This window comes from Vulpes vulpes, chromosome 11 (assembly GCF_048418805.1).
Source record: "Vulpes vulpes isolate BD-2025 chromosome 11, VulVul3, whole genome shotgun sequence".
Lineage (NCBI taxonomy): Eukaryota > Metazoa > Chordata > Mammalia > Carnivora > Canidae > Vulpes > Vulpes vulpes.
Genome location: NC_132790.1, coordinates 16,018,285 through 16,041,906, shown reverse-complemented (window position 1 = coordinate 16,041,906; position 23,622 = coordinate 16,018,285). Strand labels below are relative to the sequence as shown.

Genomic DNA, 23,622 nt, shown 5'->3' with positions numbered 1-23,622 from the left:
CCCCTAAAAATGCTCAATCTACTTTGCCTATACTCTAAAAATGGAAGAATAAAGCCTGGATGATAGCACATCTGTTTACAATATGGCTTATTGAATAGTTTAAGCCCACTGTAGAGATGTACTGCTCAGAAAAAAAAAAAAAAGATTCTTTTCAAATTATTACTGCTTATTGACAATGCACCTGGTCACCCTAGAGCTCTGATGGAGATGTAAAATGAGATTAGTATTATTTTCATGCCTGTTTGACACAACATTCATTCTGTAGCCCATGGATCAAGAAGTAATTTCAAGTCTTATTAGTTAACATTTTGTGAGGCTATAACCACTCCACATAGCAATTCCTCTGATGGATCTGGGCAAAGTCAACTGAAAAACCTTCTGGAAATGATTCACCATTCTAGATGTCATTAAGAATATTCATGATTCATGGGAAGAGGTCAAAATATCAAGGTGAATGGAAGTTTGCAAGAAGTTGATTCTAACCCTCATGGATGAGTTGAGGGGGTTCAAGACTTAGTGGATAAGATAACTAACTGCAGATGTGGTGGAAAGAGCAGGAGAATGAGAATTAGAAGTAGAACCTGAAGATGTGACTGAACTGCTGTAATCTCATGACAAAACTTCAACAGATGAGGGCTTGTTTCTTTTAGATGAACAAAAGAAGTGGTTTCTTGAGACAGAATCTATTTTTGGTGAAGATGTTAAGTATTTAAATGAAAACAAAGGACTTAGAATATTACATAAACTTAGCTGGTAAAGCAGTGGCAGGATTTGAGAAGTCAATTTGACAGTTTGAAAGTCAATTTGAAAACTGACTCCAATTTTGATAACATTACATGCTAGAGAGAAATCACTCCTGAAAGGAAGAGCCAACTGATGAGGCAAACTCATTACTGTCTTTAAGAAATTGCCAAAGCTGTTTCAACCTTCAACCGCCACCCTAATTAGTTAACAGCCATCAACACTGAGGCAAGACCCTCCACCAGCAAAAAAAAAAAAAAAAAAAAAAAAAAAAAAAAAAAAAATATATATATATATATATATATATATTATGACTTGCTGGAAGGAAGTTCAGATGATGGTTAGCATTTTTTAGCAATGAAGTATTTTTTAAATTAAGGTATGTACAATTTTTTTTAGACATAACACTGTTACAAGCTTAATAGACTACAAGATAGTGTAAACATAACTTTTTAATGCACTGGGGAACCAAAAAATTCATTGGACTCACTTTACTGAAATACTCACTTTACTGTGGTGGTCTATTACTGAACCTGCAATATCTCCAAGGTATGCCTGTAATATGCTTTCAAAAAACCAGGATTGAAGGATTTTCTCAATAGAGAACAAATGTTATTTTGAAATTCATAAGAATATCAAGGATTCCAAAAATGCCACATTCTCTAGTGGGTGGTAACATACACTTGACCACTTCTTTTTCTAACAAATGAATTGTTGTAGTTCAAATATTCATTACAAAGATATAAAAACCACATCATGGGTAACTGGCAAAACAAAAAACAAAACCAAGCAAAAAACCTCCATGAACATTTAAACTATATCCATTCATAAAAGGATTAAAGCAAAGTTAAGAAGCCTGAAAGTACAGTAAAATGACTAATTGACAAGTACTATGATATTTAGAAAACCTCTCTGAAACCGGTTCTCCATGAATTTTTGTATCAACTGTACTTACAAAAATGGTATTTATAACTGAAATAATCATCAAACTACTTTCACTGTTAAGTCAGTTTTAACATCAGTGATAAAAACTAAGTTCTAAAAACTAGATCCTTAAGACTGTTACTTATTTTATTACTCACTGCTTACTCAAATTCTACATCTGTAAGCAGGGATCAGCTGTTCTGCAAAACAAGAAATTAATAGCAGCTATTAACAGATACATAAGGAAATAATTAGACCAGTTACTACAGGAGCTAGAATGCTTGTTCTGGGCTCAAAGATCTTAATTAGAAAGAAAAACTACAAAAAGAGAGCACTTGACATGAAGCCTATGGATTTATGACGGCATTGCTGTATTTACAAGTATATTTCATATCTAGAAAAATTCACTAATTAGACTTGTAAGAATTCTCTCCGGACCTTCCCTGCCTTTTTGGGAGAAGGGGAAGGGAAGTGTGTTAAATATTTAGATATGGAGCAAGAAGAATCGGGCTCCTACACACATTAAAGCTCAAACACATTTCTGGAGGAAACTACTTAGAAACTGCAGCCAGGCGGACTCAAAGCAAAGGAGAAAAATCCGTTCTACTTTGGAGTTCTGGATTCAGAAAGCATCACTTCTCAGGAGTGACTTCAATACAGAGGTCACTGATTTCGGATTGTTGATCCGGATGGGCAGAGGAGAGCTGGAAAAGAATTAGCTTTAGGCACGAGGTCCAAGACTAACAAACCATAGTACGCGTTAAGGCAGCTTGATAAATACACCCAGAGGCAAGAACGAAACCGTTTGGCAACATGAAATGGGACAGAACGTAGACTGAAACTTAACAGAAGGACTGGGGTTCAATTTGAGTAGCAGCGGTTAATCCACATTTTGTAACACATCACAAGTAACAGAAAAGAAAAAAAAAAAAGTCACACAGAAGGCTTCCTTTCTGGGAAGAGCTACTAACAACCATCAGCAAGGTAATATTTTTGTCTCAGACCGGGCCAAGGTAGCTGGGTCGACAAACAAACCCTTTGGGAGGATGGGCAGCGTGGGGTAACCTGGCAACGGAGGGCCGGCTCTGCAGACCGCCTTGGCCATTTCCGAGCTATCGGCCCCGCAGGGCGTTTCTAACCCGGGCCGTCCAGCGCGGCCTCGGGGCGTTTACTCAGCGCGCGGGCCGGTCGGGCCGTCCTGAGCCGCGGCCCCTCCGCCAGCGCACCTGCGCTCTCGGCCAACAGCTACGCCCGCTGGCCCACCGTCGGCGCCGGCGGCAAGATTCAAAAGCTGTTCCCGGCTCGGGGAGGATGAACTCTCTCCAGGCTCCCCCGGAATCACGGCTCCCACCGGACAAGCCATCTGCAGCCCCGGCCACTGGAAACTGCCCGGCTGGGGCCGGAGTGTCCGCGGAAGCGCCTCCCAAGCCAGCGCTGCGCCCTAAGCCGCGGCCTAGAAAGGGTGGCGGGGCCAGGCCTGTTTCCCCAGTGAAGCGCCGCTCGGCAGCCGAGGGCTGGCCCACGTTTCTCCTCCCAGCCCTGGGGTCTTGGAGCAACAAGGAAGGGGAACGGCGAAAGGACGGCACCGCGCAGCTCACCCCAGGTTCAAGGCATCGCGCTTCCGGCGGCAGCAGCTCCGCCTCAGCCCACGGCTCAGGCCCGCAGGTGGAGGCGGGGGCGGCGGCGGCGGCGGCGACGCCCGCTCGGCCTGCGCCCGGGGCGCGCCTCAGTGACGCAAAGGCCCGCCCCGCCCCCAGCGCGTTGCCTGGAAACGGTGCCCAACTTCTCACAGGCGCCGGGCGCTCCCGGTGTCCCTCGTCTGTGAGTGTGAGGACCTTCGACGACGCCTGAGCCCGTGAGGCCAGGTGAGAGGAGAGGGGGCCGCGCCCAGAGGGGGTCGCGCCCAGAGGCGGCAGGAGAGCTTCGCCGGGCGGGCTCCTCTAGGCGCGGCCCCGTGAGGTGGCCCGGCTCCCGCCTGGCCGACTGCCGCCTCCCCGGGCGCCATCTCCCGAGCAGCTGTGCAGGGCCCAGCTGCTGACAAAGGCCGCACTGTGTACATCCTGGGCTTGGCCGAGGCTTGGACAGTCCAAGCCACCGCTTGTGAGGCCTCCAGCCTCCCAGTGGTCGTAGCTACACAAAGGTAATCTTGTGCCTCTCCGGTGAGGTGGGGCCGCTGATACCCGGGCTAGGTTAAGAAGCCTCAAAGACCGTGGAAAGTGGTTAGCGCGGCGTCCCAGACGGTAAGCCCTCCTAGAGTGGCAGCAATTAGCGTGGATGTCGGCGGTATTGTTCCGTCCCTTACGCATCTGTTGTGTGCCAAGTATTATATTAGGTCACCTTGCAGGCCTTGCCCTTGTTTAAGCAGTTTGCTCAAAGTTTCATAGCTAGTAAACAGCAGAGCAAGGATTTAACCTCAGGTTTTAAACCACTTGTGGTAGGTTAAACTAAATTAAGCTACTTAGCAGCTAAATTAAACTATTTATGATTCTTCATATGAGGACACTTGTCCTTCAATCATTTGTAGATGTGTCCTGTGGTGCATGAATCCTGCCCTCTAATAATGGATGATACTTATCGACCATTAGAACAAGCCCTGTTGGGGCAGCCCCGGGTGGCTCAGCGGTTTAGCGCCGCCTTCAGCCCAGGGCCTGACCCTGGAGACCTGGGATCGAGTCCCACGTCAGGCTCCCTGCATGGAGCCTGCTTCTCCCTCTGCCTGTGTCTCTCATGAATAAATAAACAAAATCTTAAAAAAAAAAAGTCTGTTTTAAGTCCTTAAAAAAATATATTTTATTTGAGAGATACAGAGATAGTGATGGAGATAGTGAGAGAGAACATGAGGTGGGGAGGAGAGGGAGAAGCAGGCTCTATCCCAGGACCCTGAGATCATGACCTGAGCCCAAGGCAGATGCTCAACTGGCTGAGCCACCCAGGCACCCCTGTTTTACATACTATAAAGGTATAAATTAATAACCTCACAGCAATCCTATGAGATAGGTAATGTTAATACTTTCATTTTACGGTTGAAGAAATAAGAAAGTTCATTAGCTTTTCCAAGGTCAACCAACCAGCTAAGGAGCAGAGCTGTATTCAGACCCGTGCTGCCTGAAACATCAGCCTGTGCTTTTAACTCTTATTGTAAACTGCCTCAGTAAGATGGTAACACGTCATCAGGGCCAGGGTCTGTGTTGTCTGTGTACTTTTATACCTTATGGAGAAGGTTCTGAGGATTGTCTGCCTGACAACTAGCACAGAGCCCGGCCTGCAGTAGTTGTTCAGTATTTGAAGATGTGATGAAGATAGGAACATTGGAGAAACTAAGCCCAAGAATGAGATATAGGTAATGATTTAGTAAATTAAAAAAGAAATCTAATTAAATTCAACAAAGTCCTATAGTTTAGCCTAATCTGGGCCTGGGAGTCAGGAATATTTCTCTATAAAATTTTCCTTCAATTAAATATAGTTTGAGGTTCCAGTCAGTGCAATAAAACCAGACAAAGAAATAAAAGGCATGCAGATTGGAAAGGAAGAAATAACACTGTATTTGCAGTCAAAAATACTTTTTAAAATATTTTATTTATTCAGGAGAGACACAGAGAGCGAGGCAGAGACAAAGGCAGAGGGAGAAGCAGGCTCCTTACGGGGATCCCGATGCAGGACTCAACCCCCAGAGCCTGGGATCACACCCAGAGCCAAAGGCAGATGCTCAACCACTGAGACACCCAGGTGTCCCTACTTACAACTATTTCTTACAAACATTTTCCTACATCTTTTTTATATGTAAGAAAAATAAAAGTTTCCTTTGCCTGCTACAAAATAACTTCATAATTCCTATTTCAGAATTTCTAATCTCTTCTTTTTTTTTTTTTTTTCTAATCTCTTCTATTACAGTTTTTAAGATAATCCTTATTATTGTCCTACTGATTTGCAACAAATATGCCAGGACAATTCAACCACTGAGCCACCCAGGCATCCCTGCGTTCAGATGATTTCCTAATCAACATCGTTAATTGTTATCCTTCATTATTGTCCCAATCCTGTATTTCCATATTTATATAGAATATCTCCCAGAGGAATGAATATACCACAATAATGGGCATTTGAATTCAAGAATTTCTGTATCAAAGGAGCTTCAGCATTCCTTCTGGTCTCTCAGACTAAATCATATGAAGAGATTTCTTTCTGTCTCCTAAAGCATTCTGTCATGGTATCCTGTACTTTCTTTAAAATTTCTCCTTGTTTTATTTTTTTATCGTTTTTTTTTTTTTTTGAGTTTTCAGTGTGTGTGTCAGATACCAAAAGTATTCTATATGTATTATCTCACTTGTAAGTCTAACAACAGCCCTAAAAAATGTCGATATCATCTCAATCTCAATTTTAAAGAAGAGAAAATGGTCCTGGAGAGGTTAAATAAATTGTCCAAGGTCACTTAGTTCATAAGTGGTAGAGCAGGGATTCAAATCTACCATCTGATTTCAGAACCTCAAGTTTTAGCTATACATTATATTTCTACTCTTGGGCTTAACCTGTTCTTGTCAATTCCATACCATCATCTCAGTATAAGTTCCTTGCTATTTGACAGATTAGTATACTAACATCTTAGCCATCAACTTATCCTGAAACATATTTACTATTCAGTCCATCTTGTATCTTGCTGGCAGACCAAGCAACTTAAAACATTGTATTTATTAAATCTATATCTAAAAGGTGCTGGTGCTCAGTATTAGCCAGGTTCATATCAACAAAATGGACCCCAGTATTTGGGAACTCATTTTATTTTATTATTTTATTTTTTTAAAGATTTTATTTATTTATTCATGAGAGACACACACACACACACACACACAGAGAGAGAGAGGCAGAGACACAGGCAGAGGGAGAATCAGGCTCCATGCAGGGAGCCTGATGTGGGACTCGATCTCGGGTCTCCAGGATCACACCTTGGGCTGAAGGCGGTGCTAAGCCACTGGGCCACCAGGGCTGCCCGGGGAACTCCTTTTAAATGGATGATTTTACCATCTCATTGTCTCAAAGATCTACCTGGATCTTGGGGATCATTGTATATACTACCTGCCCCCATTGTTATCCTGTCATTCCATACCACCTCCCATTCTCTCTACAATCCTTTATTGCTATGTCCTATGACCACTGATCTTTGAAACTCTTTATGTCCCACTTTCTTTTAGCGTGCCTCACCTTCACTCACCCCAGGCTAGCTTCCTCTCTGCTTTAGCTATCTCAGTTTGACCTCAGGAATTCCCATTCTCCAGCCAACAACACATCTACCATTATTTGCTTTTCCTTTGAACACTTTCTACTTTACTGAAATCAGGAATCCACTTCCCTGACAACCTTTTTGGCTAGGAGACAAGTTAACATTCTCTTCTCTTGCTGTCACATCCTGTCACATCAGTGTTTTAATACTGTCAATCAGACATCTCTTTCCTTTAAACTCTTCTGGCTGTAAGTCTATTTTTTTCCCCCCAAGCCAGCTAGGCCTAATAACCTAAGGATCAAAGAAGTCACATTTCTCTTCATGTAAGTGCAAAACTCAAACCTTACCATTATCATGTATAACAAGGAAAGGTCAAGCTAGTGTTTTCTGACAGGGCCAGGGGGAATGAAGTCAGAAATTTCAAGAGCTGGGAACTATCCACCTTGGTTGCTTGGGTCCTTGTTGCCACAGACAGGCCAATGGGAAATGACACAGTTTACTCCAGACAGCAAAACCCAGGTCAGTTTTATCACTCTGCTACATGGAAAACAAGGCCTAGAAGCAGCCAGTTCATAATTATATTTCCTAGATTATCTACTATCCTTACAGATAGTAAATTTTTACTACTTTGTTTTGAATTAGGATCCAAACAAGATCCTCTCATTACATTTGACTGTTATATTTGAAATTTCCTTTGAGAGCAGTCTTCCCCCCCTCCTTTTTTCATACGATTAAGTTATTGCAGAAACTGGATGTATTGGGGTTCGACCAGAGAAACAGAACAAGTGGGGGATATATAATAAGAGATTTATTACAAAGAATTGGCCTACTCAGTTGGGAAAGCTGGTAAGACAAGATAGAAATGGAATTTGTGGGCATGAACTGAAACCACTATGCACAGATACAATTTTTCTGTACAGCCTTCTGCTCTTTTTTTTTTTTTAATTTTTATTTATTTATGATAGTCACACAGAGAGAGAGAGGCAGAGACACAGGCAGAGGGAGAAGCAGGCTCCATGCACCGGGAGCCGGATGTGGGATTCGATCCCGGGTCTCCAGGATCGCGCCCTGGGCCAAAGGCAGGCGCCAAACCGCTGCGCCACCCAGGGATCCCACAGCCTTCTGCTCTTAAATTCTTTGAACTGAAACCACTATGCACAGATAAAATTTTTCTGTACAGCCTCTGTTCTGCTCTTAAATTCTTTCAACTGATCAAATCAGACCCATCCAGATTATGTAGGATGATCTCTCTTAACTTAAAGTCAATTGATTATGGACTTACATATACAAAATACCTTCATAGCAACACTTAGATTAGTGTTTGATTGAATAACCAGGGACTAAAGTCTAGCCACACTAATACATAAAGACTATCACATTGGGTTGATTGGGTTATATGGACTATTCCTATATTCTGGATTTATCTGTTTTCTTCTTTATAGGATTATTTACTTTGTGCTTTTTCTCCTCATATTTTCATAAATGCAGTTTGGTTTTAGAGGTTTGACTATTCTGGCCAGAATACTTTATAAGTGGTACTGTGTGCTTCATGTTACATCAGAGAGCCCACAATATCTGCTTGTCCTCACTTTAAGACTTATCATGGGGGTTCTAATCAATATTTTATCTAATCATTTTATCCATTAGGATGGTAGCCTGAATCCACTTTATTAGAGATTAAAAAATGGTGACTTTCTAATTATTTATTTGTGTCGTTTCTGTAAAAAACTTTTCTGTATAAACTGGGGCTGTTTGGTTACCTTGAAATACTGTCCATTCAGGAAAGGCAAGAAAAATGCCAATTCTTTCTTTTAAGAGTTAGTGCCTACTTACTAGCAATGATGTCCAATGTGTGGAACTTAATTGTTTTTAGTATAACTGAAAATTTATGGGTTTTATATACTTGATTGATAGCATTTAGTATGACTTTTGTTGTGTAGTTCCATATTTGGCAAGTGGTAACCACATCGTACTGTTTTTTTTTGACAGGACGGCTTTCTTGCATTTTGGTTCCTTCCGGGCTTATCTTCTATATTTCCTGTTTTAGACCTGGAACCAGCCATTCCTCCAAGGAGTTCTGGATTCTTTCAATGGGGAATGGTATTTAGAGACCACAGTCTTGGTTGCTAGATGTATTTATAGCTATTGGACTGTCATTACTTTTAGTCCTTTTCAGAAGACAGAGCTAGGGAATATATATTTTTTGTTTGTTGGAAATATATACATTTGGAAGAAAATAACAGTTTAGAGTTTATACTGCTATTCCTAATTTAAATTTAATATTACAAGATTTTAAATATAACCGATTTTAATAGTTGTATCTCTTTAATCTCACATTGCAAATCTTATTACCTAATAACATTGAGTAATTATTTATAAGAAAATAGATTCAAAATAAAAATATCAATATTACTATTGGCCATTTGGTTACCAAATGAAATTTATATATACTTACTGCTCTATTTGTCCTTAGAACATGTATCACTACGGACACCTGGGTGGCTCAGCAGTTGAATGTCTGCCTTATGGCTCAGGGCGTGATCCTGGAGTCCCCGGATCGAGTCCCACATCGGGCTCCCTTCATGGAGCCTGCTTCTCCCTCTGCCTATGTACCTGCCTCTCTCTCTCTCTCTCTCTCTCTGTGTCACTCATAATAAATAAATAAAATATTTAAAAAAGCATGTATCACTAATAATGTAGAGTCAAAATAGCTGTGATTGAGCTCCTTGAAATAATCTCCTTTTTTTTAGTGGTTCCTCAGTTTGTTTTTTTATTTTTAGAAATTGCTTAAGTTTACTTTTGAAATGTCAAAGTTTTCTATGTTTCCAAGGTTAGAACTACATAGTAAGGCATATTTGGAGAAGTATCATGCCCATTCTCAGTCCTCTACTCTGTTACCTCCTTTTCCTATATTTAAACATTTTAGTCTTTGTTTACAGGATTTTTGTAAATGTAAGTGAATACATACACAAATATAAATAGAAATAAAAATGTTTGTGTTTGCTGTCCTATCATTACACTAAGTATAGTGTTCTGTAACTTCCTCTTTTTTTTCACTTAGTAATATATCCTGAAGATCACTTAGTATTAGTATAATTAAAGAATGGAGATCTACCTCATTTTTTTTTGACAAGTATGGAGAATTCCAGTTTATTGATTTATCATAGTTTCTTCAACCAAACTCCTTTTGATGGACGTTTGGGTTGCTGTTACCCATAGAGTTAAACAGTGAATGACCTTTTATGTAAGTAATTTAACTTTTTTTCCCCCCCAGATATTACCAAAGTCCTCTTTATGGGATTCTCAAAAGTAATATATGAGAGTGCTCTGCATACCTGGGTCAAAAGAATATTCTATCATATTTTTTTGAATTTGTGCCAATCTGATAGAATTGGTATAGCAGGGATTAGTTTTAATTTTCATTTTTCTTATTATGAGTAATAGTGAGCTAATTTCATATATTTGCCATTTTTAAAAATTTTAAAAAAGATTTTACTTATTTATTCATGAGAGACACACACAGAGAGAGAGGGAGAGGCGGGCTCCATGCAGGGGGCCTGAGGTGGGACTTAATGCTGGTCTCCAGGATCACGCCTGGGGCCAAAGGTGGCGCTAAACCACTGAGCCACCGGGGCTGCCCTCTGGTCCATTTCTAATAGAGTTAAGCACAAATGGAATGAGAAGTACTAATTCTCTTATCATCCACTAGGATTGGTAGATAAAATACATGACACCCAGTTAAATTTGAATTTCAGGTAAACAATAATTTTTGGCATGTATGCACAAAATATTACTTCACACACATATATGGGATATACTTACAATAAAATATTATTTGTTATTGACTGAAATTCAGATTTCTGAATTTGGATTTTCTGAATTTTCTGAAATTGGATTTTCTGGTATTTGTTTTGCTAAATCTCACAAGCCTATCTGGACACATTTCTTAACTTTGGGAATTTAAGGATTCCAGTGCATCAGCACTAGTGTCAGGCAATAACAACTACAGTAATACCTGGCAGAGATGGCAGTGCTTGAAGAATTTTCTGGCAACTGAAGGAAAAGGCAGCAGTCTCTAGTAGACAAGTCATCATCTAGAGGATAGCATTGTTCCTTGGTAGATGCATTCTAGAACATAACCAGAGAAGCAGCAGAAGAATTTTGCATAGTCAGTGGTACCTTGTGAGTGTGGCAGTTCCCAGAGAATATAGAAGAAGCAGGTCTTGAGTAGAGGCCATGGTACCTGATAGCTAGAGGAAATCGTCATCATGCGTCATGGGAAAGAAACAAGTAGAAGTGGTCAGTGCATCTAGTAGAAGACCTAATTGTACTCATTGGAGTGTAATTAGGGCAAGAGCAGTGGGAAAAACTTAATGCCATATATAAGGTGACCATACTTGCTTGTGAGCATGTTTGAATGTCCTGCTTGCCTCTAGGAACCAGGCCCTGCCAGGATCTGAGACAGAAAGCATCCATTGAGTGCTAGGAATAGGTAATGAGCTTTAAAGCAGAATAGTTCCACCCACCAGTAGAGATCTTGGCTGTTACCAGTTGGGTTAGTACCTCCTTTTCCCGTGGTGGGGTGGTATTAGAAAGGGGACATATAGAAGTGGGAGCAAGGATGGGAATATTCTCTTGCTTATATTAAAGATTGAATTGTTCCACAGCTCTGGTTGGCATCACATGACTTTTTCCCCTGTGCAGATGTAGGGCACCCAGCGTTCTTTAAGTGTTATTTGATTGTGCATCTTAATACTTTGACTTACCTGCATTGGGGTGTCAGCAACAGGGCAAGATCCACCACAGGCAAAACCATGTTTTAGTCCAAATTGGGATCAGGTTTGCCTCGACAGATCAGTCAATATCCATGGTAAGTTCACATTGTCTCTTTTGTCTACTAATGGCATACACCTTCTGCCGTCCTCCTTTCTAGATTTACAACCCAGATGTATTTTCCATGCTTGATCTAGTTGGATTTAGACATCTCTTAACCCTACCTATACCACAGAAATTTCTGTTGTTTTTCCACTTGATAGTATATCTTTAATAGATTATTTTCTGTTTTTGTTTTTTATTAAGTTTAAATTTTTAATTCTAGTATAGTAAATGTACAGTGTTATATTAGTTTCAGGTATACAATATAGTGATTCAACAATTCTATACATTGCTCAATGCTCATCATGATAAGTGTACTCTTTAATCCTCATCACCTATCCCACCCATCCTCCCACCCAGCTCCCCTCTGTTGACCATTGGTTTGTTTTCTATAGTTAAAGAATCTGTTTCTTGGTTTCTCTCTCTCTCTCTTCCTTTGCTTATTTGTTTTGTTTCTTAAATTCAACATATAGGTGAAATCCTGTGGTATTTATCTTTCTCTGGCTTATTTCGCTTAGCATTGTACCCTCTAGATTCAACCATGTTGTAAATGGCAAGACTTCATTCTTTTTTATGGCTGAATAATATTCCTATATATATATGGGAATATATATACATCACATCTTTTTTATCCATTCATCTCTTGTTGGAACTTGGGGTGCTTCCATAATTTGGCTATTGTAAATAATGCTACAAAAAATAGGGATGGTGCACGTATCCCTTGAATTAGTGTTTTTGTATTTTTGAGTAAATACCCAGTTGTGTGATTACTGGATATTTTTTACTTTTTGAGGAAACTCCATACGGTTTTAAACACTAGATGAATCAGTTGCGTCCCAACAGTGCACAAAGCGTCCTTTTTCTCCACATCCTCACCAACACTTGTTATTTCTTGTGTTTTTGACTTTAACCATTCTGACAGGTGTGCGGTGATATCTCACTGCAGTTTTGATTTGCATTTTCCTGATGATGAGTGATGTTGAGCATCTTTTTATGTGTCTGTTGGTCTTTTTCAGAAAAATATCTGTTCATGTCTTCTGCTCATTTTTAAATTGGATTATTTGTTTTTTTGGTGTTGAGTTGTATAAGTTCTTTATATATTTTGGCTACTGTTTACTGGATAGGTCATTTGCAAATATCTTCTCCCAGTCAGTAGCTTGCCTTTTAGTTTTATTGATTATTTCCTTCACTCTGCAGACTTTATTCTGGTGTAGTGCTAATAGTTGACTTTTTTTAAAAAAAGATTTTATTTATTTATTCGCGAGAGATACAGAGAGAGAGGCAGAGACACAGGCAGAGGAGCCCGATGTGGGACTCGATTCCAGGTCCCTAGGATCACACCCTGGGCTGAAGGTGGAGCTAAACCACTGAGTCACCCGGGCTGCCCTAATAGTTGATTTTTGCTTTTATTTCCCTTGCCTCAGGAGACATATCTAGAAAAATGTAGCTATGGCTGATGTCAGCAAAATTATTGCCTGTGTTCTCTTCAAGGATTTTATGGTTGCAGGTCTCACATTTAGGTCTTTAATCAATTTTGCATTTATTTTTGTGTATGGTGCAAGAAAGTGGTCCAGTTTCATGCTTTATATGTAGCTGTCCAGTTTTCCTAACACTATTTTGTTGAAGAGGCTGTCTTTTCTCATTGTATAATCATTCCTTGTTTGTCGAATATTAGTTGACCATACAATTGTGGGTTTATTTCTGGGTTTTCTATTCTGCTCCATCGATCTGTGTGTCTATTTTTATGCCGGTACCATACTGTTTTGATTACTACAGCTTTGTAATATAACTTGAAGCCTGGAATTATGATACTTTTGGTTTTGTTTTTCTTTTTCAAGATTGCTTTGGCTGTTCGGGGTCTTTTTTGTTCCATATAAATTTTAGGATTGTTCTAATTCTGTGAAAAAAGCTGTTGATATTTTGATAGGGGTCACATTAAATGTGTAGATTCCTTTGGGCAGTAGAGACATTTTAACAATATTTGTTCTTCCAATCCATGAGCATGGAATGTCTTTCCACTTCTTTGTGTCATCTTAAATTTCATCAATGTTTTATAGTTTTCAGGGTAGTCTTTCACCTCCTTGGTTAAGTTTATCCATAGATATTTTATTGGTTTTGGTGAAATTGTAAGTGGGATTATGTTCTTTTTTTTTTTTTTTAAAGATTTATTTATTTATTCATGATAGACATAGGGAGAGAGAGAGAGAGAGAGGCAGAGACACAGGCAGAGGGAGAAGCAGGCTCCATGCAGGGAGCCCGACGTGGGACTCCATCCCGGGACTCCAGAATCACGCCCTGGGCCAAAGGCAGGAGCTAAACCACTGAGCCACCCAGGGATCCCTGGGATTATGTTCTTAATTTCACTCTCTGCTGCTTCATTATTAGTGTATAGGAATGCAACAGATTTCTGTACATTGATTTTGTATCTTGTGACTTTACTGAATTCACTTATCAGTTCTGTTAGTTTTCTGGTGGAGTCTTTAAGGCTCTCTCTATATAGTATCATGTCGTCTGCAAATAGTGAAAGTTTTACTTCTTCCTTACTAATTTGGATGCCTTTTATTTCTTTTTCTTATCTGATTGGTGTGGCTAGAACTTCTAGTACTATGTTGAATGAGAGTGGTGAGAGGACATCCTTTCTTGTTCCTGTCCTTATAGGAAAAGTTCTCAGTTTTTCCCCATTGCATATGATGTGAGCTATGGGTTTACATATAAGGCCTTTATTATAATGAGGTTTGTTAATCCACCTTGTTGAGGGTTTTATGATGAATGGGTGTTATACTTTGTTAAATGCTTTTTTTTTTTTGCATCTGTTGAAATGATCGTGTGGTTTGCATCCTTTCTCTTATTGGGATGTGTCATGTTTGTTGATTTACAAATGTATATGCAAATATAAACATCTGTAAACATGTACATATATATTTATAAATATATATATTTAGAGAGGGAGTTGGGGACGGCAGAGGGAGAGGGAGAGAGAGGTTCTTAAACAGGCTTCTCACTAGGTGTGGACATGGGGCTTGATCTTACAATCCTGAGATCATGATCTGAGCCAAAATAAGAGTCAGATACTTAACCAGCTGAGCCACCCAGGAATCCCTGATTTGTGGATATTGAACCACCTTTGCATCCCAGTAATAAATCTCACCTTATTATGGTGGATGATTTTGTTAATGTATTGTTGGATTTTGTTTGCTAATGTTTTGTTGAAAATTTTTGCATCTATATTCATCTGAGATATTGGCCTGTAGTTCTTTTTTTTGATTATGTCTTTATCTGGTTTTGGTTTCAGTGTAATGTTGGCCTTATAGAATGAATTTGGAAGTTTTCTTTCCTCTTCTATTTTTTGGAATACAGAAGAATAGATATTAACTCTTCTTTAAATGTGTTGTAGAATTTGCCTATGAAGCTGTCTGGTCTTGGACTTTTGCTTGTTAGGGGTTTTATGATTACTGATTAAATTTCATTGATGGTATTTGATCCATTCAAATTTTCTATTTCTTCCTGCATCAGTTTTGTAGGTTATATGTTTCTAGGAATTTATCCATTTCTTCTAGTTTGTCCACTTTGTTGGCAAAGTGGGCAAATTTTATAATTAAAAAATTATAAAAGAATTTTATAATTCTTTGTATTTCTGTGGTGTCAGTTGTTATTTCTCCTCTTTCATTTTTGATTTTATTTGAGTCCTCTTTCTCTCTCTCTCTTTAAAGATTTTATTTATTCATTCATGAGAGACACACACAGAGAGGCAGAGACATAGGCAGAGGGAGAAAAGCAGGCTCTCTTAGGGGAGCTGATACAGAACTTGATCCCAGGACCCTGGGATCAGGACCGGACCCAAAGGCAAATGCTCAACTTCTGATCCACCCCGGTGCCCTTGGTCCTCTCTCTTTCTTTCTCTTTTTTTATGACTCTGGCTAGCAGCTTATTAGTTTTGTTGATCTTTTTAAAGAACTAGCTCTGGGTTTCATTGATATTCTATTATTATTTTTTTTTAGTTTCTATATACTTTATTTCTGCTCTAGTCTTTAATATTTCCTTCCTTCTGTTGGTTTTGGGTTTTGTTTATTCTTCTTATTCTAGCTCTTTTAGGTATAGGGCTAAGTTGTTTGAGATTTTTCTTGTTTCTTAAAATAGGCCTATATATAAACTTCCCTCTTTGAACTGCTTTTGCTGCATCCCAAAGATTTTAGGCCATTGTGTTTTCACTTTCATTTGTCTGCATGTAACTTTTTCTTTCTTTTTGGATTTCTTGGTTGACCAATTCATCCTTTAATACATAGCATGTTATTTAACCTCCATGTATTTGTGCTTTTTTCCATAATTTTTCTTGTTGATATCTAGTTTCATAGTATTAAGGTAAAAAAAGATGCATGGTATGACTTTAGTCTTTTTTAATTTGTTGAGACTCGTTTTGTGGCCTAATATGTGATCTGTTCTGGAGAATGTTCCATATACACTTGAAAAGAATGTGTGTTTTCCTGTTTTAGGATAGCATGTTCTAAATATATCTGTTAAATCCATCTGGTCCAGAGTGTTATTCAAAGCCACTATTTTCTTGATGATTTTCTGTTTGGATGATCTATCCATTTATGTAAGTGGGGTGTTAAAATCCCCTACTATTATTGTGTTGCTATTAATTAGTTTCTTTATGTTTGTTATTAACTGCTTTATGTGTTTGTGTGCTCCCATGTTGGATACATAAATATTTAAAATTGTTAAATTTTCCTATTGGATTGTCCCATTTATTATTATATGTAGTTTCTTTCCTTGTCTCTGGTTACAGTTATTTATTTATTTATGTTGGGGAGGAGCATTAGGAAAGGGAGAAAGAAGAGAGAGAATCTTAGGCAGGCTCCATGCCCAGTGCAGAGCCCAACACGAGGCCCCATCATACGACCCTGAGATCATGACCTCAGCCAAAATCAGGAGTCAGATGCTCAACTGACTGAGCCACCCAAGCATCCCAACAGTCTTTGTTTTAAAGTTTACTTTATTCAATATAAGTATTGTTACTCTGGCTTTCTTTTGACATCCATTTGCATGATAAATGTTTCTCCATCCTCTCACTTTCAATTTGTAGATGTCTTTAGGTCTAAAATGAATCTCTTGTAGGCAGATGGGTCTTGTTTTTTTATCCACTCGGATACCCTTATGTCTTTTGATAGGAGCATTTAGTCCATTTAAACATTCAAAGTAATTATTGATAGATATGTATTTAGTGCCATTTTGTAACTTGTTTTGTGGTTGTTTTTCTAGATTTTATGACCCTTTATTCTCTTGCTCTCTTTTATGGTTTCTTGGCTTTCTTCAGTGATATATTTGGATTTGTTTCTTTTTATTTTTTGCATGTTTATTACTGGTTTCTGATGTGTGGTTACCATTTGGTTTGTATAAAGCATCTGCATATAGCAGTCTATATTGAGTTGATGGTTGCTTAAGTTTGAACCCATTCTTTTTTTAAAATTTAAATTCAATTAGCCAACATAGAGTACATCATTAGTTTCAGATGTAGTGTTCAATAATTTATCAGTTGTGTATTCTTTACTCCTCTCCTCTCCATGTTTTAGGTATATGGTATCATATTCACATCATTTTTATTCTAGGAATCCCTTGTCTGATTTTTACAGAAATACTTATTTTTACTGCTTTTATATTTTTTACTTTTCATACTCTCACTTATGGTCTTTCCTTTCCACTAAGAGTTCCCTTTGATATTTCCTATGGGGCTGATTTAATGGTCTTGCACTCCTTTAGATTTTCTTTGTCTGGGGAAGTGTTTATTTCTCCTTCTATTCTGACTGATACCTTGTTGGATAGAGTATTCTTGGCTGCAGATTTTCCCCTTTCAACCCTTTGAATATATTTTGCTACTCCCTCTGGCCTTCAAAGTTTGTCCTGAAAAATAGACATTAACTATTCTGCTATCTTAATATCCCAGATAGCCTTATAGGGGTTTTCCCTTGTATGTAACTGTCTTATTTTCTCTTACTGCTTTTTAGTAGATTCTTTTCAAAAACCTACTAAGGGAGATTAACATAATATGCTTTTAAGATATTTTTGGTTATGGTATAGTAGTCTTATGTAGTTTGCTATTATTATTTGCTATTACTATGATTATTTATGATGTTGACTTTCGATGAAATGATAATCTTCACAGATAAAAGAATATGTACATGGAGTATTCTATTAGGTCTTTTCATATTCATAAGGATTTTAGTCTTAACTGTTTTTTTCTTTTTTTGATCACAAAGAATGTCTTCAACTTAGCTGAAGACTAAATCCAAAGAAAATAACAACACATGGGGCACCTGGGTGGCTCAGTGGTTGAGCATCTGCCTTTGGCTCAGGTTGTGACCTGGGGTCCTGGGATCAAGTCCCGCATCAGGCTCCCCTGAGGGAGCCTGCTTCTCCTGCCTATGTCTCTGCCTCTCTCTCTCTGTGTGTCTCTCATGAATAAATAAATAAAATCTTTAAAAAAGAGAAAATAACAACACAATTGGAGTAGTAAATAATAAAGTCTGGAAATGTTTCAAAAGGGATCTAGCTTCTAGAAAACGGTAGTATTTAGTATGCAGAATTCCAGATTGCCAGGAAACTATCCTAGACTTCAAAGACTAAAATAAACATCAAGAAACCAATTTTTTTGTGAATATTTATTGGCTTTGTGGTTGTTGAGGGACTTCAATTTCTTGACTTGACCATGGTTCAAAACACATTGCAGTTTCCTTGTTAAAATGAATATTAATGAGATTGCTCCCAATGGTGAGTCAATAGCCAACTCAGAGAGTAAAGTTCAAATACAATAACCTTTCTGCATTCTTCTGGTTTGTTTACAATTGCATTCTATACTAAAAGACATCAATATGAACAATATTTAGGCAGACAGGAACAGTTGGCCCTATGTGAATGATCTTAACACTTAGTATAAATACCTGGATAAAGGTAAGACTTACAACTCATGAAATCCCAAAGAATATGTACATTCATTCATTCAACAACATTTACTGGGGATCCCTGGGTGGCGCAACCATTTGGCGCCTGCCTTTGGCCCAGGGCGCCGTCCCGGAGACCCAGGATCGAATCCCACATAGGGTTCCCGGTGCATGGAGCTTGCTTCTCCCTCTGCCTGTGTCTCTGCCTCTCTCTCTCTCCCTCTCTCTGTGACTATCATAAATAAATAAAATTTTTTAAAAAATTAAAAAAAAAACATTTACTGAGAGCCAGCTAAGTATGTGCTAGCTTAGCATGTGCTACACAAGTACTAAAGATAAAAAAAATAATGTATATATACAACCAATGATAATGTAGCATTATATAATCAAATTGCAAAGAGAAGGAATGAGAAAGATTCATTAATGTGATGGGAGGCAGCCTTCTAAAATGGCTCCCAGTAATCCCTGAGTTCTGGTATTTATGCTTTTGCAAATCCCCTCCCCTTAAGTATGGTCTGGACATAGTGATACTTATAATGAATAGAATAATAGCAAAAGTAATAGAATGTCACATCCAAGATTAGATCTAAAAGATTATGATTTCCATCCTGCTATCACCATCTATCTTTGGCTTTTTCTCTTGCTTGCTCTGATGAAGCAAATTGCCATTTTCTGAGCTTCCCCAATGGAGAGTTACACATGGAAAAGTACTGAAGGCAAACTTTGGCCAAAAGCAAACAAAGAGCTAAATCTTGCCAACAACAGTATGAATGAACCTGGAGTTGATTCCTTTCTAATAGAGCCTTGAGATGAATATAGCCCTGACCAATGCTCTGATTGCAACTCTGTGAGAGCTCTGAAGCAGAGGACCCAGTTTCTGACCCACAACAACACAAGATAATAAATGTTGTTATAAGCTATTAAGTTTTGGGGTACTTTGTTATGTAGCAATAGATAACTAATAAATTAGGAAGTGGAGCAAGGGCAATGAAAACAGAAGGAACAGCACTTGCAAAGATGAGAGAGGAAAGAATAGATTAAATTCTGGAATGGCAAATGATCCTGTGTGGTTATAGCATGAAGTATCTTTATAAGAATGACTCAACGTTTGAGGTGAGGATTGGAGGCCAAATTGTAAAATGGTTTTTTTTTTAAATATTTTATTTATTTATTCATGAGAGAGTGAGAGAGAGAGAGAGAGGCAGAGACACAGGCAGAGGGAGAAGGAGTTCTCCATGCTAGGGACCTGATGTGGGACTTGATCCTGGGTCTCCAGGATCACACCCTGAGCTGAAGGCTGACGCTCAACCACTGAGCCACCCAGGCATCCCGTAAAATGTTTTTAATGTCATTTGTATCAATCAGTCAGGGTTCCCTTCAAGAGAAACAGAAACCTCTCTACATATTTTATTTTATTTATTTTTAAGAAGATTTTATTTATTAATGAGAGACAGAAAGAGAGAGAGGCAGAGACATAGGCAGAAGGAGAAGCAGGCTCCATGCAGGGAGCCCGATGCGGGACTCAATCCCGGATCCCAGGATCATGCCCTGAGCCGAAGGCAGACGCTCAACCGGTGAGCCACCCAGGCATCCCCCTCTCCACATATTTTAAACAGAAAAAGTTTAATATGGGGAATTAGGTATTTATAAGATGATTAGAAGTGTTTAAAACTAAGTCTGATCACTGCTATGACTATAATTGCTTCTCAACATCCATGAAGCTAGGCTAGCTTCTGGAGCTTTGCTGCCAGAAAGCCCAGTATCTCCATGATCATACTTGCCTGTATCAGTAGCTGAAGTAGCATAAAGTTGGTCTCTCCTCCTTTTTTGCCTTCTTACTCATGTGGATGTGCATTAATTTGTAGACCCTTTTGATTCTGGAAGTCCAGCTGTAGACAATCTGGGAAAGGCAGTTTTAATTTTTCATCCTCTATGGTTTAGGAAGGCACACACTTAATGGTTGCTGAATGCCAACCTACCATATCCACTTAGAATAGTAATGTGTTTGGATTTGCTTCTGGAAAAAAAATGAAGGGTCCCCAAAGGTCCAAGGAGTGGCATAATAAGCTCTGTATCTGAGAAAATTCATATATGTAGTGTAAGGGGTTGGACTCAAGATATGACAGAGAGGTTGCTGAGACTGGAAACAGAGCAACGAAATAGAAGAAAAGTGATAAGAGCTTGAGCTTAGGTTTGGGAAATAGCAAGGAGAAGTCAAAGTAAATTGAGTTCATTCCATTCCAGTTAATATCTAATGTCACATTCAAACTCTTATGTCCCTTAATTCATGTACCCTGAGTGATACTACTCTAGGGACTGTATTTTTTTTAATGTAATGATAGTATTCCAGAAACCATACTTTCTTACTATATTATCAAGTCTAATAATTCTTTATTCTTTATTAAGCATAGGTCTCCATGATTCAGGCTTGGAGTGGTGCTGAAATGAAAGAAACATAGCACAACAAACAAAGTTAACTTCACAATAATCCTTTTTAAAAAATTTATCTTGGGGATCTCTGGGTGGCTCAGCGGCTTAGTGCCTGCCTTCAGCCCAGGGTGTGACCCTGGAGTCCCAGGATTGAGTCCCAAATCAGGCTCCCTGCATGGAGCCTGCTTTTCCCTCTGCCTCTGTCTCTGCCTCTCTCTCTCTCTTGAATAAATAAATAAAATCTTAAAAAAATAAAAAAATAAAATTTCTCAAAAACTATGATCATACATATGCCACAGAAAAGTTTGTAAGAATTTCCTTCCAATCCTATCTACTTCCATCATAGCCCCCATGTACTGTGGGGCAACTCCTTCCATAAATCCCCCAAATCTCTCTCGACACCTAGCCCCCTGTGATTCTTTCTTTCCCCATTTCCCTTTTATTCTTGCCTCCTCATTCCTAAGGTTGATTTTGACTCTCTCCAGCAAAGTAAACCATTCCTTTTTTGAGGGGGAGACACGGGGAAAATTAGACTGGCAATTAGAGGAGTAAAGTTTGCATGTTAATATTTGTCTTGCCACTGTTTTCACTGTCCATTATTGGATATTTTTCATTTTTCACCTCCAAACTAATTTCTCCTTATTCCCTTCCAAGACACTTGCATGTTAATGGCTTTAAAAAATCCTTTAATCCTAAAAAAAAAAAAAAAAAAAAAAAAAAAAAAAATTCTTTAGTCCTGCTTTCTCCTGTATCTAAAAATTTACCTATTATTTAGATACTTCCATCAAGATTTTCTGTTTCCATACCAGAAATAACATACTCAGGCCAAGCTCATTTTCTATCTCAAATATGGTTCCTTTTTCCTCATATTCTAACTTTGCTAGTGAAATAACCATTCATGTAGTTGCCCAAATTGAAAATTCCACTGTCATTTTTGTGTTACTTTAATATCTCATCAATTAGCCAGTATTTCTGATTTTAGTCTCAGAAATATATTTGGAATCCATTTTCTGTCCTCTATCTTCATTGCCATAGTCCAAGCCCTTATCATTTCACACTGGTATGCTTTGTCTTACTTCCTTTAATCCCTCTTTTCTGTAGTTCAGCAATTCCCATTTACTGATCCTGGGACCAGCCGGATCAGGTTCTCTGGGAGTTTTTTGCTTTTGTTTCTTTGTTTGCTTCAGTACAGCTCCCTAGGTCCTAAACATGAAAAAACATTCTGATTCTTTTTACTTGTATGTTATTATTATTATTGTCCTTAGAAACCTGCTTTTTCCTGGAGCAATTGATTTTGCTTTGGGCACTAGCTAAAAGTCTGGAGAAGGGCAGTAACATACTGGATTCTTTGCTCGGGAAATCAACATGATTCAATCCTATTCAAGCCAATGGGCATTTATAAACTCCCACTATGTACAAACATACGCTGGGCCTCAAGTCATCTTCTTTACTCTAGCTTTCTATCCTTAGAAATAAGTTTGTTTTTACTGGAACCACATCAGCATATTTATATTGATAGTTGGCCTGTTTTTTATAAAAAGCAGATAGTTTTACAAGGGGGTAGATGTATACTATTTGAGCCAGGGAGGTTGGCATGAAGAGGAGGCATTTCTGGGCAGGGAGATCCTGTGTACCACCTAGAAACATAATTAGATGACTGTCTGCTTGCCTTGTTTGAAGACTGGCTTTGGTAGGCTGGACTGTAGGTCTGAACTGGAGTCATACCTCATGTTCTTCCAATTTCTCTATGTTTAATGGAGAATAAAAGAGAATTTGACTAGGAAGAAGGAGACCTCTAGACCAAGCTCTACTTCTAGCTATCTATGACATTTGATCCTATTTTGTTCTATTTAATCACTATGTTTTAGTGATTAATCCTTCATTTTTTTAACTTTGTGAATTAAGAATTTTGAGAAGCTTATCTTGGATTTTTGTGGGCCTTACATTTTCTGAGTGTATAAGCTGGGGCAGTTAAGTCTTAGGCTTTGCTGAGGTTGGTGTCTGCATCAATGAGGGTACAGTTCTCAAAGGTTTTTAGTGTTCCCCTTTTTCCTTGTTAGTGAAATGGATTTAAGAAAAATTTCCTGAAGTTGGGTTGTGATTCCTGAGTTTTTCTTATTTTACCATTGTTGTTTTTGGCAAGTGACTGATTTCAAACTTACATAGTGGAATAGTTGACATCTCTATATTGTCATTTGCAAAAGAAGTGTGGTGGTTTAGGGAAAGAAGTATGAGCTCTGTCGTTATTCTGACCTGGGATTGAATCCTATCTTTAGCACTTAAGTAGACCTGTGACCATATATATATATATATGCAGGAAAGATATATAACACATAACTTCAATGCATTACTTTAATGCAATATTGAAGTAATCTGTTTTTTTGCAAAAGTAAGAGGGACAATTTTGGTTGTTGAAAAACAAATATTTGTAAGCCATGTAGTACAAGCTGCATGGGAAGTCATCAGAAAGGGAGAAAAACATGAGAGACTGTTAACTATAGG

At 38.6% G+C, this 23,622-nt stretch overlaps 2 protein-coding genes across 5 annotated transcripts in view; one reads left to right on the top strand and one right to left on the bottom strand.

Moving 5' to 3' along the window:
* RNF141 (ring finger protein 141) overlaps positions 1-3,414 on the bottom strand; it is a 58,642-nt gene extending 55,228 nt beyond the window's left edge. For 2 of the 4 annotated variants that reach the window (XM_026008267.2, XM_026008268.2), the window contains exon 1: positions 3,264-3,373. The gene's annotated coding sequence lies outside the window, so the exon portion shown is untranslated. Of the gene's footprint in view, positions 1-2,891 lie in introns of all 4 variants that reach the window. The other 2 variants (XM_026008265.2, XM_072727297.1) reach the window with 2 other exon arrangements.
* Positions 1-23,622, top strand: part of LOC112927072 (uncharacterized) — a 118,818-nt gene that overhangs the window by 387 nt on the left and 94,809 nt on the right. The window contains exon 2 of the mRNA XM_072727459.1: positions 2,720-3,905. Coding sequence (XP_072583560.1) covers positions 2,720-3,516 — 797 coding nt within the window. The 3' untranslated portion in view covers positions 3,517-3,905. The remainder of the gene's footprint in view (positions 1-2,719; positions 3,906-23,622) is intronic.